The 20,000-nt window shown below is 34.6% G+C and overlaps 1 protein-coding gene across 3 annotated transcripts in view; it reads left to right on the top strand.

The window, feature by feature from the left end:
* The window catches only part of LOC137614756 (uncharacterized), a 268,283-nt gene extending 257,331 nt beyond the window's left edge, over nt 1-10,952 (top strand). For all 3 annotated transcript variants that reach the window (XM_068344427.1, XM_068344426.1, XM_068344425.1), the window contains exon 2: nt 9,753-10,952. In XM_068344427.1, the coding sequence (XP_068200528.1) occupies nt 9,753-10,175 (423 nt within the window). In that variant the 3' untranslated portion in view covers nt 10,176-10,952. The remainder of the gene's footprint in view (nt 1-9,752) is intronic.
* The last annotated feature ends 9,048 nt before the right edge of the window (nt 10,953-20,000 follow it).

Here is a 20,000-nt window from a genome sequence, read left to right as displayed (position 1 = left end):
CTGTCATATTTTTTAATGTCCTTCCGTCCTTAACATATTACCCCTTTTACCTCCGTCTCAATAATCTTGTTCGTCCAACTTGAGATTTTACATTTGAAAACTTCTATTCTGAATGAGAGAGAGAGAGAGAGAGAGAGAGAGAGAGAGAGAGAGAGAGAGAGAGAGAGAGAGAGAGAGAGAGAGAGAGAGAGAGAGGGGGGGGAGTTATAGTTAAAAGTTCCATAAATAGGATTGCAATTGGGTTGAAATTACAAGTAATTACCAGTATTTTAAATGCAAATTTCAACCATAGGAATGAGAAGGACTTATCACTTAAATAAGGCTTCATAAAATATAAAATTAAATACAATACGTTGAAAATGTGTCTGAGAAGCTAAAGATTATAAATATAATGCCATGTGAATATAAGTATTTGGAGAGAGAGAGAGAGAGAGAGAGAGAGAGAGAGAGAGAGAGGAGAGAGAGAGAGAGAGAGAGAGAGAGAGAGGAGAGAGAGAGAGAGTGTTAATCGATGTATTTATATCAATCTGAAAATTCATGATCAAAGTATGGCTTGAATGCGATCTTTTGAGGTAGAAGTAGTTTTTATCAAAATTAATTTTAAGTAATAACTAAGAAAACACGTGATTTTGCGAGAGAGAGAGCTAGAGAGAGAGAGAGAGAGAGAGAGAGAGAGAGAGAGAGAGAGAGAGAGGGAGAGAGAGAAAGAATGGCTAGTACAAGTAATGCAATATAAATAAATTAAGCAATTTAAAAGTAGGCGAAATATCACCAAAACAATACACACAAAATTATTACTTTCTAAGCCACAACCCTAGTTGGAAAAACCAGGATGCTATAAGCCCAGGGGGCCCCAACAGGGAAAATAGCCCAGTGAGGAAAGCAAATATATCGATCTCCGTTATCCCCCTCTTCCTTTCTCTTTATCCATCAGCCTGTATCTCCTATAAGCCCAGGGGCCCCAACAAGGAAAATAGCCCAGTGAGGAAAGCAAATATATCGATCTCCGTTATCCCCCCCCTCTTCCTTTCTTTCCTTTCTCTTTATCATCGTTCTGTATCTCCTATAAGCCCAGGGGCCCCAACAGGGAAAATAGCCCAGAGAGGAAAGCAAATATATCGATCTCCGTTATCCCCTCTTTCCTTTCTTTCCTTTCTCTTTATCCATCGTTCTGTATCTCCTATAAGCCCAGGGGGCCCCAACAGGAAAATAGCCCAGTGAGGAAAGCAAATATATTGATCTCCGTTATCCCCTCTTCCTTTCTTTCCTTTCTCTTTATCCATCGTTCTGTATCTCCTATAAGCCCAGGGGCCCCAACAGGGAAAATAGCCCAGTGAGGAAAGCAAATATATTGATCTCCGTTATCCCCTCTTCCTTTCTTTCCTTTCTCTTTATCCATCGTTCTGTATCTCCTATAAGCCCAGGGGCCCCAACAGGAAAATAGCCCAGTGAGGAAAGCAAATATATTGATCTCCGTTATCCCCTCTTCCTTTCTTTCCTTTCTCTTATCCATCGTTCTGTATCTCCTATAAGCCCAGGGCCCCAACAGGGAAAATAGCCCAGTGAGGAAAGCAAATATATTGATCTCCGTTATCCCCTCTTCCTTTCTTTCCTTTCCTCTTTATCCATCGTTCTGTATCTCCTATAAGCCCAGGGGCCCCAACAGGGAAAATAGCCCAGTGAGGAAAGCAAATATATCGATCTCCGTTATCCCCTCTTCCTTTCTTTCCTTTCTCTTTATCCATCGTTCTGTATCTCCTATAAGCCCAGGGGGCCCCAACAGGGAAAATAGCCCAGTGAGGAAAGCAAATATATTGATCTCCGTTATCCCCTCTTCCTTTCTTTCCTTTCTCTTTATCCATCGTTCTGTATCTCCTATAAGCCCAGGGGCCCCAACAAGGAAAATAGCCCAGAGAGGAAAGCAAATATATCGATCTCCGTTATCCCCTCTTCCTTTCTTTCCTTTCTCTTTATCCATCGTTCTGTATCTCCTATAAGCCCAGGGGCCCCAACAGGGAAAATAGCCCAGTGAGGAAAGCAAATATATCGATCTCCGTTATCCCCTCTTCCTTTCTTTCCTTTCTCTTTATCCATCGTTCTGTATCTCCTATAAGCCCAGGGGCCCCAACAGGGAAAATAGCCCAGTGAGGAAAGCAAATATATCGATCTCCGTTATCCCCTCTTCCTTTCTTTCCTTTCTCTTTATCCATCGTTCTGTATCTCCTATAAGCCCAGGGGCCCCAACAGGGAAAATAGCCCAGTGAGGAAAGCAAATATATCGATCTCCGTTATCCCCTCTTCCTTTCTTTCCTTTCTCTTTATCCATCGTTCTGTATCTCCTATAAGCCCAGGGGCCCCAACAGGGAAAATAGCCCAGTGAGGAAAGCAAATATATTGATCTCCGTTATCCCCTCTTCCTTTCTTTCCTTTCTCTTTATCCATCGTTCTGTATCTCCTATAAGCCCAGGGGCCCCAACAGGGAAAATAGCCCAGTGAGGAAAGCAAATATATTGATCTCCGTTATCCCCTCTTCCTTTCTTTCCTTTCTCTTTATCCATCGTTCTGTATCTCCTATAAGCCCAGGGGCCCCAACAGGGAAAATAGCCCAGTGAGGAAAGCAAATATATTGATCTCCGTTATCCCCTCTTCCTTTCTTTCCTTTCTCTTTATCCATCGTTCTGTATCTCCTATAAGCCCAGGGGCCCCAACAGGGAAAATAGCCCAGTGAGGAAAGCAAATATATCGATCTCCGTTATCCCCTCTTCCTTTCTTTCCTTTCTCTTTATCCATCGTTCTGTATCTCCTATAAGCCCAGGGGCCCCAACAGGGAAAATAGCCCAGTGAGGAAAGCAAATATATTGATCTCCGTTATCCCCTCTTCCTTTCTTTCCTTTCTCTTTATCCATCGTTCTGTATCTCCTATAAGCCCAGGGGCCCCAACAGGGAAAATAGCCCAGTGAGGAAAGCAAATATATTGATCTCCGTTATCCCCTCTTCCTTTCTTTCCTTTCTCTTTATCCATCGTTCTGTATCTCCTATAAGCCCAGGGGCCCCAACAGGGAAAATAGCCCAGTGAGGAAAGCAAATATATTGATCTCCGTTATCCCCTCTTCCTTTCTTTCCTTTCTCTTTATCCATCGTTCTGTATCTCCTATAAGCCCAGGGGCCCCAACAGGGAAAATAGCCCAGTGAGGAAAGCAAATATATTGATCTCCGTTATCCCCTCTTCCTTTCTTTCCTTTCTCTTTATCCATCGTTCTGTATCTCCTATAAGCCCAGGGGCCCCAACAGGGAAAATAGCCCAGTGAGGAAAGCAAATATATTGATCTCCGTTATCCCCTCTTCCTTTCTTTCCTTTCTCTTTATCCATCGTTCTGTATCTCCTATAAGCCCAGGGGCCCCAACAGGGAAAATAGCCCAGTGAGGAAAGCAAATATATTGATCTCCGTTATCCCCTCTTCCTTTCTTTCCTTTCTCTTTATCCATCGTTCTGTATCTCCTATAAGCCCAGGGGCCCCAACAGGGAAAATAGCCCAGTGAGGAAAGCAAATATATCGATCTCCGTTATCCCCTCTTCCTTTCTTTCCTTTCTCTTTATCCATCGTTCTGTATCTCCTATAAGCCCAGGGGCCCCAACAGGGAAAATAGCCCAGTGAGGAAAGCAAATATATCGATCTCCGTTATCCCCTCTTCCTTTCTTTCCTTTCTCTTTATCCATCGTTCTGTATCTCCTATAAGCCCAGGGGCCCCAACAGGGAAAATAGCCCAGTGAGGAAAGCAAATATATCGATCTCCGTTATCCCCTCTTCCTTTCTTTCCTTTCTCTTTATCCATCGTTCTGTATCTCCTATAAGCCCAGGGGCCCCAACAGGGAAAATAGCCCAGTGAGGAAAGCAAATATATCGATCTCCGTTATCCCCTCTTCCTTTCTTTCCTTTCTCTTTATCCATCGTTCTGTATCTCCTATAAGCCCAGGGGCCCCAACAGGGAAAATAGCCCAGTGAGGAAAGCAAATATATTGATCTCCGTTATCCCCTCTTCCTTTCTTTCCTTTCTCTTTATCCATCGTTCTGTATCTCCTATAAGCCCAGGGGCCCCAACAGGGAAAATAGCCCAGTGAGGAAAGCAAATATATTGATCTCCGTTATCCCCTCTTCCTTTCTTTCCTTTCTCTTTATCCATCGTTCTGTATCTCCTATAAGCCCAGGGGCCCCAACAGGGAAAATAGCCCAGTGAGGAAAGCAAATATATTGATCTCCGTTATCCCCTCTTCCTTTCTTTCCTTTCTCTTTATCCATCGTTCTGTATCTCCTATAAGCCCAGGGGCCCCAACAGGGAAAATAGCCCAGTGAGGAAAGCAAATATATTGATCTCCGTTATCCCCTCTTCCTTTCTTTCCTTTCTCTTTATCCATCGTTCTGTATCTCCTATAAGCCCAGGGGCCCCAACAGGGAAAATAGCCCAGTGAGGAAAGCAAATATATTGATCTCCGTTATCCCCTCTTCCTTTCTTTCCTTTCTCTTTATCCATCGTTCTGTATCTCCTATAAGCCCAGGGGCCCCAACAGGGAAAATAGCCCAGTGAGGAAAGCAAATATATTGATCTCCGTTATCCCCTCTTCCTTTCTTTCCTTTCTCTTTATCCATCGTTCTGTATCTCCTATAAGCCCAGGGGCCCCAACAGGGAAAATAGCCCAGTGAGGAAAGCAAATATATTGATCTCCGTTATCCCCTCTTCCTTTCTTTCCTTTCTCTTTATCCATCGTTCTGTATCTCCTATAAGCCCAGGGGCCCCAACAGGGAAAATAGCCCAGTGAGGAAAGCAAATATATTGATCTCCGTTATCCCCTCTTCCTTTCTTTCCTTTCTCTTTATCCATCGTTCTGTATCTCCTATAAGCCCAGGGGCCCCAACAGGGAAAATAGCCCAGTGAGGAAAGCAAATATATTGATCTCCGTTATCCCCTCTTCCTTTCTTTCCTTTCTCTTTATCCATCGTTCTGTATCTCCTATAAGCCCAGGGGCCCCAACAGGGAAAATAGCCCAGTGAGGAAAGCAAATATATTGATCTCCGTTATCCCCTCTTCCTTTCTTTCCTTTCTCTTTATCCATCGTTCTGTATCTCCTATAAGCCCAGGGGCCCCAACAGGGAAAATAGCCCAGTGAGGAAAGCAAATATATTGATCTCCGTTATCCCCTCTTCCTTTCTTTCCTTTCTCTTTATCCATCGTTCTGTATCTCCTATAAGCCCAGGGGCCCCAACAGGGAAAATAGCCCAGTGAGGAAAGCAAATATATTGATCTCCGTTATCCCCTCTTCCTTTCTTTCCTTTCTCTTTATCCATCGTTCTGTATCTCCTATAAGCCCAGGGGCCCCAACAGGGAAAATAGCCCAGAGAGGAAAGCAAATATATCGATCTCCGTTATCCCCTCCTCCTTTCTTTGCTTTCTCTTTATTCATCGTTCTGTATCTCCCATTTCGTGCTTTCTCTGCGTCTGAATGGTCCTCTGGATTAAGCGTTGCAATATTAATGGGCCTTTTCTTACTGGCTGGCATTCGTTCGCCCCCCAGCTTTTCTCATCCCACCCATCTCCAGTAGTTCATTCTCACTTCAATGTCAAGTCATCGATTTTCATATCCGGTTTCACAATTGTCACTATTTTTTATTATACAATATACATTTACAATTTTACAATTTATAACATTTATACATCGTAGTATATTCACATGAATGATTTATTTTACATATACTGTATTTACAATTGCAATTTTTGCTAGCTATATGAATGTGTTTTTGAATAAAAAATGTATTGGTTCGTGAATACTTTTTTCAATAGAAGTTTTAAATCCTTTTTGTATTATTATTATTATTATTATTATTGTTGTTGTTGTTGTTGTTGTTATTATTACCAATAATAATAGCAAGTTGCTATGAGTTTAAGGGCTCCAACGGGGAGAAATAGCCGAGTGAGGAAAGGAAATAAGTAAACTACAAGAAAAGTAATAAACAAATTGAAATTTTTTTTGAACGGTAACAACATTAAATTACATCTTTCAAATATAAACTATATAAACTTCAAAACAAACAAGAGGAAGAGAAATGAGATACAACTTTTATTTGTGTGGATGACCAGGAATTCTGAACTAGCTTATTAAATATTTAGTCGTCCCATCGTAACCTTTAAATATCATAAATTATTTATCATAAGTGTACAATCATTTTAGAATCTTTTTCCATCTATTAAATATTATTCCAGTCTCTAATTAACATTCATTTATTTACTGATCAATATGTATTTTTTATTCACCAGTTATTATTATTATTACTTGCTAAGCTACAATCCTAGTTGGGAAAGCAGGATGCTATAAGCCCAGAGGCCCCAACAGGAAAAATAGCCCAGCGAGGAAAGGAAACTAGGAAAAATAATATATTTTGAGAACAATGACATTTAAATAAATATTTCCTATATAAACTGTGAAAACTTTAACAAAAAAAGAGGAAGAGAAATGAGATAGAATAGTGTGCCCGAGTGTACCTTCAAGCAAGAGAACTCTAACTCAAGACAGTGGAAGACCATGGTACAGAGGCTATGGCACTACCCAAGACTAGAGAACAATGGTTGGATTTTGGAGTGTCCTTCTCCCAGAAGAGCTGCTTACCATAGCTTACATAGAATCATTTCTATATCATTAAACACTCGAAAACTGGTAGAAATGTTTGGGAACGAAAAATAACAATTGCCCATTTCAAGATATTTTAGCCAATTTTCAATATTTTTCCTGTGGACAATTGGTAAATGCAATAAAGTATTTTTATCCAATTTTGATTTCTATGAAATAGGACATATTCTTCAGGTAGTTAAAGGTAACCTTTTATTTCTTATTTTCGTTTTTGTTGAAAGGTTATGCCGGATACCTGTGTGTAATCTTTGACTTTCAAGCGTCCTTGTGACTCACTTGCACTTACACAGTAAATCTAGGAGTATTGAACGATGAAGGAATCTTCGAAAATCTCTTAATAAAACCATTAAAGTCAGAACGATATTTTCTTTAGTTTTGTTAAAGTTTTGTTAAAGTTTTTATAGTTTATATAGTAGGTATTTGTTTTAATGTTGTTACTCTTCTTAAAATATTTTATTTCTCCTTGTTTCCTTTCTCCTCACTGAGCTGTTTTCCCTGTAGGAGCCCCTGGGCATATAGCATCCTGCTTTTCCAACTAGGGTTGTAACTTTACAAGTGATAATAATAATAATAATAATAATAATAATAATAATAATAATAATAATAATGATAAAATAAAGATAGTAATGATAATGATAATAATGATAGTGACAATAATAATAATAATAATAATAATAATAATAATAATAATAATAAAATTAATAATAATAATAATAATAATAAAAATAATAATAATAATAATAATAATAATAATAATAATAATAATAATAAATTTGGTCTACTCAACACGGGACAAGTCTTAAAATGGAGGTTAATAAAGCCAAACTTTATACGAAGCCTCGGAACTTGAAACTGAAATTAATAAAGCCTAAAGACTAAAGTAAAGCCTTTCATCTACCTCTGGGATAAGAAGGGCTTAAAGCAAACCACATCCGTAGTTACTCCTGGTGAACTTTCAGTTGGACAATACGACGAACTCAGTCAAAGCTTTTTCCTATTTTATTGTTATTTGTGATGATGAGTAGGATGTTTTGATTATACTGTTATTGTCATTAGTTGTTGTTGTTATTGTTGTTATCGGTGTTTTTTTAGTTGGTAGTCTAGTTGGCATTGTATTTTCATAATTGATCTCTCTACGCATTAGACATTCACCCTAATAGATTAACAATATTTATTAATATTATTATTATTGTTATTATTATTATTATGATGATGATGGTGGTGTTGATTACATTGTTATTATTTATTATGATGATGATAATGAGGATTTATTATTATTATTGTTATTTATAGATATTATTATTGTTGTTTTTGTTGTTGTTGTTGTTTTTTTTTTTTTTTTTTTTTTTTTTTTACTCTATTCTATAGTCAAAATAATTTACAAGTTCCGTAGATATGGAATTTGTTATACATATCTATAATGTTTTTCTTCGTATTGAAATGTTATTCATAATATTAAGCCTATAGCCTTCAAGTTTCAAATATTCAGCTTCACCTTGGGAAGAAACAACATCTGTCCTAGCATTTATCCTAATTATTTTGAAATATGGTGTATTCTATATAGATTAAAATATGTTTTTCTGTAAATTACATTGAATTTCATAACACTGAAATATCTCTACCAACAGTTGTAAATGAACACTAATCTAATGAATTCTTAGAAACTAGAGCACTCTATTCTATCTTATTTCTCTTCCTCTTGTTTTGTTTAAGTTTTTTATAGATTATATAGATATTTATTTTAATGTTGTTACTGTTCTCAAAGTATTTTTTTTCCTTTTTTCCTTTCCTCACTGGGCTATTTTTCTTGTTGGAATCCCAGGGCATATGGCATCCTACTTTTCCAACTAGGGTTGTAGCTTAGCAAGTAATAATAATAATGATAATAATGATGATAATAATAATAATGATAAATGATTTGCAAATGACTATATCATCTAGACGGATTGGCAGACAAGATTTGCACAATTCTTAACCCATTTGTAAGATATCTTTTTTCTTTTTTTTCCCTTTCCTCACTGGGCTATTTTCCCTTTTGGAGCCCCTGGACTTATAGCATCCTGCTTTTCCAACTAGGGTTGTAGCATAGCAAGTAATAATAATAATAATAATAATAATAATAATAATAAGAAATGATTTGCAAATGACTATATCATCTAGACGGATTGACAGACAAGATTTGCACAATTCTAAACCCATTTGTAAAATATCTTTTTTTTTTCCTTTCCTCACTGGGCTATTTTCCCTGTTGGAGCCCCTGGACTTATAGCATCCTGCTTTTCCAACTAGGGTTGTAGCTTAGCAAGTAATAATAATAATAATAATAATAATAATAATAATAATAATAATTGATTTGCAAATGACTATATCATCTAGACGGATTGACAGACAAGATTTGCACAATTCTAAACCCATTTGTAAAATATCTTTTTTTCTTTTTTTTTTCCTTTCCTCACTGGGCTATTTTCCCTGTTGGAGCCCCTGGACTTATAGCATCCTTTTTTTCCAACTAGGGTTGTAGCTTAGCAAGTAATAATAATAATAATAATAATAATAATAATAATAATAATAATAATAATAATAAATGATTTGCAAATGACAATCATCTAGATGGATTGACAACCAAGATTGCACTTTTCTAAACCCATTTGTAAAATATCTTTTTTTTTTTCCTTTCCTCACTGGGCTATTTTCCCTGTTGGAGCCCCTGGACTTATAGCATCCTGCTTTTCCAACTAGGGTTGTAGCTTAGCAAGTAATGATAATAATAGTAATAATAATAATAAATGATTTGCAAATATCATCTAGACGGATTGACAGACAAGATTTGCACAATTCTAAACCCATTTGTAAAATATCTTCTTTCTTTTTTTTCCTTTCCTCACTGGGCTATTTTCCCTGCTGAAGCCCCTGTACTTATAGCACCCTGCTTTTCCAACTAGGGTTGTAGCTTAGCAAGTAATGATAATAATAATGATATAAGAAGAAGAAATGATTTGCAAATGACTATATCATCTAGACGGATTGACAGACAAGATTTGCACAATTCTAAACCCATTTTTAATCCCGGCAGATGGAAATGGACGAGATAAGGACCGAGAAGAAACCTCGGCCGGCGAACCCGGACCTTGAGGCGGGCAGCCCCACGGGAAACCCCAGCGGGGAGGAGGAGGAGGGCGGCGGGGGCTCCGAAGAAGGCGAAGACGGCGAAGGCAGAGTCGTGAAGAAGGAGACGGTAGTTCTGCGACTCGGGGAAGGCAAACTGACTGGGCCAATGAGGTTCATCACTTGGTACGCGGCCAGCTTCACCTTCTTAGTCATGGCCGGCTTCATCACCTGGCTGTTGATGATCTCACCTCCGTTCAACGTCACCCCGGTCCTCCGACCCGACGATTTGCTCCCTCACATCCCACCCCACCTCAAGGGTTCCACGACCACCGAGATTCCACCGGACACGGAGGAGCCCGAGTTCAGTTCGGACTTCAACCAGGCTTAGGTGGCCGAGCGAGGTTAAGTCGTCGTCGTCTTAGAAGTTTAAGAGGTTGTGAAGTGGTTGAATCTCTCTTGAGTAATTTCTTAGGTGTACAGTATGTGTGATGGTAATATAAGGTATCAGGCTTATGTATCGGGATAAAGCAAGCAGGTTTTAGGATAAGGATGTATGACTCTTTCGTAATAGAGAAATCCAAAGATCATATGTTTTTCCAAAATTATGAACGATTTGGCATAAAAACATTACTAAAACATATTTCATGGAATATTGCAACCAGACAGGGGAATACCTAAATTACTATAACATTGGGTTTATTCAATGTTATCAGGGTAGATTATAGAAAAATAAACTTAATATTCATACACAAGGGGGGTAATGGCATTTAACAGATATATATAACTACCAAATCCATTTTAGGAAACTTCCAAGACAATGGAAAAAATGGATATAAAAAAAAAAAAAAAAAAATCAATAATCTGGAACCTGCTTGATACCCGAGTCTGAAATGACGCAACAGACGTGGTCTAACAGCCAAGGTCACGTAGTCCTGTTTCAGGGAAGTTCATTAATGACTTATCACGCTGTCGGAAAACAGTTCGGACTTTTTAGTGGACCAAAGTATCGTAATGGATTTGTTCCAATGTATTTGTCGTAGAGTAGCTGGGAAATCAAGGCGTTCTGGAAGTGGTGACACACGAGGAATGAATGAATTATCAGAAGTTTTCTGGCATACTGACATCGAAGGTCATTGACGCCGATATCGTTTAAAGATTAAAAAAATATTCTATTAAAACCAGAACATGCTATAAAAGTTAAATAGCATTAAGAAGACCTGCTTCCGATATGAATTAAAAATGCCACTAGCATTGTATGACACATCAAGTTTTCTGATATCTTGTTTCTCATTGATCAAATTTGCAAAAGGAGGCCCTTTTTGAGTTCTCGCATAATGAAAAGATTGCCTTTTCATTGTTTTTGAACAATGGAAAGAGTCTTTTCATTGTTTTTGAGCAATGGAAATAGTCTTTTCATTATTTTTGAACAAATGAAAATATATATATGACATTTTATTTCTTTTTGATCAGCTTTGAACAAGGTAACCCTTTTTGAGTTCTTGCATAATGAAAAGACTGTCCTTTCATTGTCTTTGAAGAATGGAAATAGTCTTTTTACTGTTTTTGAACTATGGAAATAGTCTTTTCATTGTTAATGAACAATGGAAAAAGTCCATTCATTGTTCTTGTACAATTAAAAATCTAGTTGCTTCGATATGTTTAAAAGTTGTTTAACTATGATTTTGCTTTCAAATGCTGCACTAGATCAAACTTGTGTATCTTCAATTTAGCCATGAAGGATTGTTACATGAGCGCAAACTTTGCCGTACTAATTCCGTTGCTTCAAATTTGCCCCTAAAATTTTGTGGCTTCAATTTTGGCAGCAATGTTCCGTTGCTTCAAATTTCCTATCAATATTATGTTGCCTCAAATTTGCCCTGAAAGTGCTGTAGCTTCAATTTTGACAACTATGTTCCCTTGCTTCAAATTTGCCCTTAAGAGTCTGTAGCTTCAATTTTGACAGCAATGTACCGTTGTTTCAAATTTGCCATCAGTATTCCGTTACTTCAAATTTGCCCTTAAGATTCTGCTGCTTCAATTTTGACAGCTATATTCTGTCGCTTCAAATTTGCCATCAGTATTCTGTTGCTTCAAATTTGCCCTTAAAATTCCGTAGCTTCAATTTTAAGAGCATTGTTTCGTTGCTTCAAATTTCCCTTCGATATTATGTTGCTTCAAATTTGCCCTGAAGATTCTGCTGCTTCAATTTTGAGAGCAATATTCTTTAGCTTCAAATTTGCCCTGAAGATTCTGCTGCTTCAATTTTGAGAGCAATATTCTTTAGCTTCAAATTTGCCCTGAAGATTCTGCCGTTTCAATTTTGAGAGCAATATTCTTTAGCTTCAAATTTGCCCTGAAGATTCTGCTGCTTCAATTTTGAGAGCAATATTCTTTAGCTTCAAATTTGCCACCAATATTCATCTTACTTCAAACTTGCCCTTAAGATTCTGTAGCTTCAATTTTGAGAGCGATATGTTGCTAAGATTACAGACTGGAAAAAATCAAGGTGATGCAATACAATATTCTCGTGTGTCATCACTATAAATCTCTTCCGCTCTTTGGGGTTGTCTCGAAAAGTGTATCATACTGTAGTATTTTTTTCATTTGAAGAATGTATTTTCAGAGTCATAGTAGCACTGTAGTTTACCTCCCAGAGGGATGGTACGATCTCCTTAGGTATTAAGTACATGTGAATGTAAGTCTTCATATCAAAATCTTTGTTGTGTCTTGTGTTATTTTAAAAACTCTCGTATTCCTAAGGATTCTGTCTCCGGATACGCTTATGATAACGGTTGTGATTTTGTTATAGCGAGGAGTATTGCATCCGTTACATTAAACAATTATTTACGTTCTCTGATTGTTAACACACTTTTTTTTAGTCATACTTTGTAAAAATGGATGTCTCTTGAATATTCAGATCCTGTAGGGGTTCTTTCGAAATGCTAAAAAGCACGATTTCATGTCAGACCATGAACCACATCCCCGAAGGGCCTTAGAGACAGCTTGGAGCCTTAGCCCTAGAGTCTGGGATTTTTTTAAGAGGTAGCTTGTGTTAATTGAGATGGAGCAGGCTAAGTCACCTTCTTTAATGGTATTTAACAACTAGCGAGGAAGGTGATTTTCAGTGATTATGCATATGGTGTTGATTTTTCAGTTTTGGTATAGGAAAAGGCAATTTTTTTCCCCGAGAGTTGGGAATAACAGAACCAAATGTGATATCTGAAGATTGTTTTATCTCGACTGTGCAACTTTTAATGTTTAGGCCATATTATATTCATGAGTATTGCAATATTTCTTATTCCTTGCGTATTCGGGCGAATGCAAAGCCACCTTTTTATATGTCGTCATGTACAGTGGAGTAATGTTGGTGAATGAAGTAAACTATCTTATTTACTATGGTCTACAATGTGTAGTAATCAGAATGGAAAACCACTAGGGTGCGTTCTATTAGCCAATTATAGGGCAGTGATCTATTGGAATAACAAAGGCTCGTTCCATTTGCAGAAAACTAAATTGGGGATAAAACCGAATTTAAAATGTCAGATTATTTTTTTTTTTTCAGAAAGGACTGCCAATTCTTGTAAATTCAAGAGAAAACTGAGACTTATGAATAACTTTCTAGCTAGTGAGGATACGCATTTCATAATAAAATCTTCCTTGCACGAATAGAACAAGCCTTAGTAGAACGTAGAAGATTTAGGAAAATAATTTATATTGCTTTCCCTTGAATAAGTGACGAGGATAAATTCCATATGCATATATATATATATATATATATATATATATATATATATATATATATATATATATATATATATATATATATATATATATATATATATATATATATATATATATATATATATATATATATACACATATACATATATAATATACATACATACATACATACATACACGTGTGTACTTAGCATTATGTGAACGATTTTTTAGACGTGTATATAGCTATAAATAATTTTTCTGAGTAATTTTGGTCTAGTATATTGTCTAACGTTCATTAAAGGTAATTATTGTATAGATCATGTATTGAAATCCTTTTCATTACTTCTGTTACTAAAAAGTGTCATAAAATTTCCCATAGGTCGAAATTCCGTGTAAAAAAAAAAAAAAATTCTCTAGATTTAGAATTGAATGCGTAGCTTTTCCATATCAGAATTTAAAGTATATTACGTAGTGTAGGATCTGTCTGAACCATTATGCTATACAGAAGATACCCAACTTACGAACGTTCGACTTACAAACATTCGAATTACGAGCATTCGGAGATACGAACACAAATCCAACTGATAATAACATCAGATAAAGAAATACTGAATATAACTAAATTCGGATAGAACAAAAAATACTGAAAATAACAAATATCAGATAAAAAAAATATTGCAATAAAACAATATATTATTTAATACAATAAGCAAAATTATATTTGTATTAACCTCGTATCTATTTCATATGAATCTATATTAATTGTCTACTTATGTAGCCGGAAGTTATAGACATGTGATTCAACTTAGGCCTACCTTAGACCAAAATTTAAGAAATTTCAATTGTCTACTTATGTAGCTGGAAGTTATAGAGAGGTGATTCGACTTAGGCCTACCCTAGACTAAAATTTAAGAAAATTCAACTTCTAAGCCTCATGGAACGTATTAAGTTCGTAAGTTGAGGAACTTTTGTACTTAATTCATTAGTTTGTGATCCTTTATACTCGAATTGTGTAGTAAGTATAGAAAGTAGATATCCCATCGAGTTCTGCCTCAAATAGAGGACTTTAATGGCAAGGACTAGGTTATATTTAGGATAGTGGGAACTTCATAGAAAATCATCTTCAGCTATTTCACTCCGACAAAAAAGGGATCAAAACGTTTCTATAACATTTTTCAAAACATTTCTATAACATTTTATACCTATGAAAAAAAAGAGGAATACATCGTTCTTCATTGGACATTTATAAACTATTTTTTACTTGAAATGAAAATAACTCTTTTCCTAAAGTTTCTACGCTATTTTTTCATAAAGAAGCAGAGGTGATATTGAATCTTTACCTGAGCTATTTTTTTGGAGAAAGGGAAAAATAGCACTTTTCTGAATTTTCTAATCTATTTTTACATAAGAAGAGATAAAGAAAAAATCACTTTTCCTCTAAGTCACTGATTTATTTTGAAGGCTAAAGCATATAAATGTATATATTTTAATGTTTATATATTCAGCGGAAATATTTTCTTTGTATATTTTTGTATACTGTGCTTTTAAACAAGCAAATCCGCAGAGAGAGGTTTTAACTCCATTTTTTTTTGGGGGGGGGGGGTGGGGGGTTATCAAAGGTTATTACAAGAAATTTTTTATTATGATAAAATTTTCATCAACCAAAAATCTATTGAAACTTAGTCAATAAAATAGTCTATGTAACTGGACTATACTAATTTTTTTTAATGAGGCGTATTTGCACTGACTCGCAGCGGTGCCCTTTCAGCTCAGAAAAATTTCCTGCTCTCTGATTGGTTAGAATTATCTTGTCCAACCAATCAGCGATCAAGAAACTTTTCCGAGCTATAAGGGCACCCCTGCGAGATAGTGCAAATCTGCCTCACTAAGAAGAATTAACACTAATAATTGGCTTTAACCTTAAGAAATTAAATTTGGATTGCCCGTTTAATTCAATTTCTTATGAATTTTACTTATGAATGGGAAGATAGGAACTCATATATAAATGATCTACCTAATCTATTGTAAAATATTTCAGATGTGACAGGAAAAAAATAGAATTTTCTCTGTTTGAAACCAAACTATTGTAACTCTGATACCTAACCTTCATCGTGTAAAATGTACTTTTAATAGAACTGTAAGGTAGAACTTATGTAATTAATGCATTTTAATTCTTATGATATTGTTCAGAGTTTAGGAAAAAATAAGAGTATTTGATGTTCATGGTCTCATATCACACTGAAAATTATCAAGGTATTAAGGTGTCATGTAGTTTTGAAAACTAGTTGAAACAAATATTTATTTTTCCAGTAATCGCTACATGTATTTGTAAAGAAATACCAAATTTGTCCCTTTTCAAATCATTAAAGAAATGTACCTTCTTCATGTGGGATCTTTAAGGAGTATCTTGATATTTACTGTAAGAATAAAGAGGGCTCATAAACCCATGATCATTGTAAGCCTATTGTCCCACAACATTGTAGATACCAAAGTTGTCCCTTTTAAAATCATTGAAAAAATTTACTTCCTTCATGTGGGATCTTTTGGGAGTATCTTAATAATTACTGTAAGTATAAAGAGGGCTCATGAAGCCATGGTCATTGTAAGCCTATTGTCCCACAACATTCTATGGTAATGATGTATATTATGGAGAGATGTGTGTTTTTAGAAGTTCCTTACTTTGAATATTAATGATAAGGTGATTTAACCCTTTATTGTATTTATTATTTCGTATGTTTATTATTTTATTCATTCATTTATTTATTCAGAAGAAGCTGTATAGTAAATTGGATACAATTTTAAAGAATGTATTTCCTATGACAGGGATTTTTCAAAGCTGAGTTCATTTTTAAAAGTGTATGTATATAGATATGCTTATCTATACATTAATATTTACTCATTTTACACATATATATGCTTATTTATACATTTGTATGTTATATATAAATATATACGTATGCATATATGTATGTATGTTATATATATATATATATATATATATATATATATATATATATATATATTATGTATATATATATATATATATATATATTATGTATATATGTGTATATATGTATATATTTGTATATATATATATATATATGTGTGTGTGTGTGTATATATGTATGTATGTATGTGTATATATGTATGTATATCTATATATATATATATATACATATATATACATATAGATATATATATATATATACATATAGATATATATATATATATATATATATATATATATGTGTATATATATATATATATATATATATATATATATATATATATATATGTATGTATATTTAGTATATATGTATATATACATGTATATACATAATATATTCAAACATATGATTTCGTATGTTAACCACATAATAATGAAACCTACTTTCATATATACAAATATTACTTCCTGCTTTGATATTTACTGTTTATGCTTTAATATTCAAACATAATTTTAGAGCTCATGTCCTGTGCAGCTTGAATCTATGGTAATGATATATAATTATGCATTGACCAATATTATATAATGTTTACAGTTACCTCTGTGTTACGAACGTATTCATATTCTTGAAAATTTTTCCTATTTTTATTTCGCTAAATTCTGTTCGAAGCTAATCATTTAAGAATGATTGAGGACAGATGTTGTCTGTACTGTCTCTTATCTTATGTAAATGTATGTTTTTGATATCATTTGGGTTTTTATCCGTCTTATAGAAGAGTTTGAGCATTTAGCTCAAACAATGCTATAGAAGGAAGCAACAGAAGAACCTCAACTTACGAATAATAGACTTTTCAATACTCGATTTACGAACACTTGGAGAGACAAATACAATGGTGAGACATTCGACTAACAAACACTCGACTTACGAACACTCGGGGATACAAACTCAAAACCAACTTAAAATAGCAAAGATAAGCTACAAAAATACAGTAATAAATCAATATTATATCATTTGATACAGTGAACAAAATGAAATTTGTAATAACCTTATATCTATTTCATAAGAAATCTGAATATTTGTTGACTTTTGTAACTGGAAATCATAGGCATAGGATACAAGTTAGGCCTACACGAGGCAAAAATTATCAGAATTCGACTTACAAGCAATTCGATTTTCAATCAATTCGACTTGCAAACAATTAAATTTTCAAACAATTAAATTTTCAATCAATTCGACTTGCTAACAATTCGATTTTCAATCAATTCGACTTACAAGCAATTCGATTTTCAATCAATTCGACTTACAAGCAATTCAATTTTCAATCAATTCGACTTACAAGCAATTCGATTTCCAATCAATTCGAGTTACAAGAAATTCGATTTGCAGTCAATTCGACTTACAAACCATTCGATTTTCAGTCAATTCGACTTGCAATCAATTCGATTTTCAATCAATTTGACTTACAAGCGATTCGATGTTCAATCAATTCGACTTACAAACAATTCAATTTTCAATCAATTCGACTTACAAACAATTCAATTTTCAATCAATTCGACTTACAAACATTTCAATGTTCAATCAATTTGACTTACAAACAATTCAATTTTCAATCAATTCGACTTACAAGCAATTCGACTTACAAGCAATTCGATTTTCAATTAATTCGACTTACAAGCAATTCGATTTTCAAAACAGCTCCTTGGAATCAATGAAGTTCGTAAGTTGAGGAACTTCTGTATGCATATTTGAAATCATTTCCAGACCTTCATTTATCAAACTTTGGTTTAGAGAAACTTCTCTCCTGTAGGGAAGGCACACAAAGAGCTCTTCTTTTGAGAATAGAAAAGTCCTCATAGATCAATCAAAATATATTACCTGCAGCAGATTGCCATATATAGTTTTTAGCTGATATCAAACATTAGTTTTATAGAGCGCACATTATATAGAGGTGATTATATCTCTCATTATATTCCGCACATTTTATATCTAACCCGGTTAAGAACCCATGACAGATTTTATTTCTTGTGTGTTGTACTCTAGTTTAGGAGTCAACATTTAAAGGCAGAAATCACGACATCAAGTTTGTCGTCTTTTTGTTCATCTCTCAACTCGGAGTGTTTAACTATTCTTGAAGTCTTGGGCTGTGGAGTGGGAAATTACTGCTCTCCAAGTCATGTCCAGTGGCTCTCTCTCTCTCTCTCTCTCTCTCTCTCTCTCTCTCTCTCTCTCTCTCTCTCTCTCTCTCTCTCTCTCTCTCACTCTCTCTCTCTCTCTCTCTCAGAACTCCTTATACCCAAAACTTGTCATATTTTTCTCTTCATTTCTCTTTCAATAAGGGGTTGACTAAAGTGTTTCATCTCTCTCTCTCTCTCTCTCCTCTCTCTCTCTCTCTCTCTCTCTCTCTCTCTCTCTCTCTCTCTCTCTCTCTCAAAACTCCTTATACCCAAAACAAGTCATATTTTTCTCTTCATTTCCTTTCCAATAACGGGAGTTGCCTCAAATTCTCTCTCTCTCTCTCTCTCTCTCTCTCTCTCTCTCTCTCTCTCTCTCTCTCTCTCTCTCTCTCTCTCTCTCTCAAAAAACTCTTTATACCCAAAACTTGTCATATTCTTCTCCCTTCCTTTCTCTTCCAATAACGGGAGTTAACTCAAATGTCTCTCTCTCTCTCTCTCTCTCTCTCTCTCTCTCTCTCTCTCTCTCTCTCTCTCTCTCTCTCAAAACCCCTTATACCCAAAACTTGTCATAATTTCCTTCTCTCTACCTTTTTCAATAAAGGAGTTAACTCGAATCTCTCTCTCTCTCTCTCTCTCTCTCTCTCTCTCTCTCTCTCTCTCTCTCTCCACAAGCCAGCTGTGACGAAAGTTTCATCATCCTCTCACACAATGTCTTAATTTGACCAAGAGGTCGTGAGAGGGAGAGGATGTATTCTTCTTCAAGAAATTTAGTGTTGTGATACATTTTCTTATAAACAAACGTTACTATGAAATGGTTGAATTGTCAATAAAGAATACAGTGGAAGATGTTGGTTTTATTCATCATATATAGATGTATTTTTATCAATTGTGAGAGTATATATTCAGTTTGAAGGTCAATTGTCATGTGTTATAAAGTGAATCCTTTCCTATTATATATATTATATACTGTGTGTATGTATATATATATATATATATATATATATATATATATATATATATATATATATATATATATATATATATACATATATATATATATATATATATATGTGTATATATATGTATATATATACTGCATATATATATATGCATACATACCTATATATATATATATATATATATATATATATATATATATATATATATATATATATATATATATATTATACATATACATATATATATATATATATATATATATATATATATATATATGTGTGTGTATATATATGTATATATATACTGCATATATATATATATGCATACATACCTATATATATATATATATATATATATATATATATATATATATATATATATATATATATATATATATATATGTATATAT

The sequence above is a fragment of the Palaemon carinicauda genome, chromosome 21 (assembly GCF_036898095.1).
Source record: "Palaemon carinicauda isolate YSFRI2023 chromosome 21, ASM3689809v2, whole genome shotgun sequence".
Classification (NCBI taxonomy): Eukaryota; Metazoa; Arthropoda; class Malacostraca; order Decapoda; family Palaemonidae; genus Palaemon; species Palaemon carinicauda.
The sequence above is the reverse complement of the archived record's forward strand: the minus strand, read 5'-3'. Positions and strand labels throughout refer to the sequence as shown.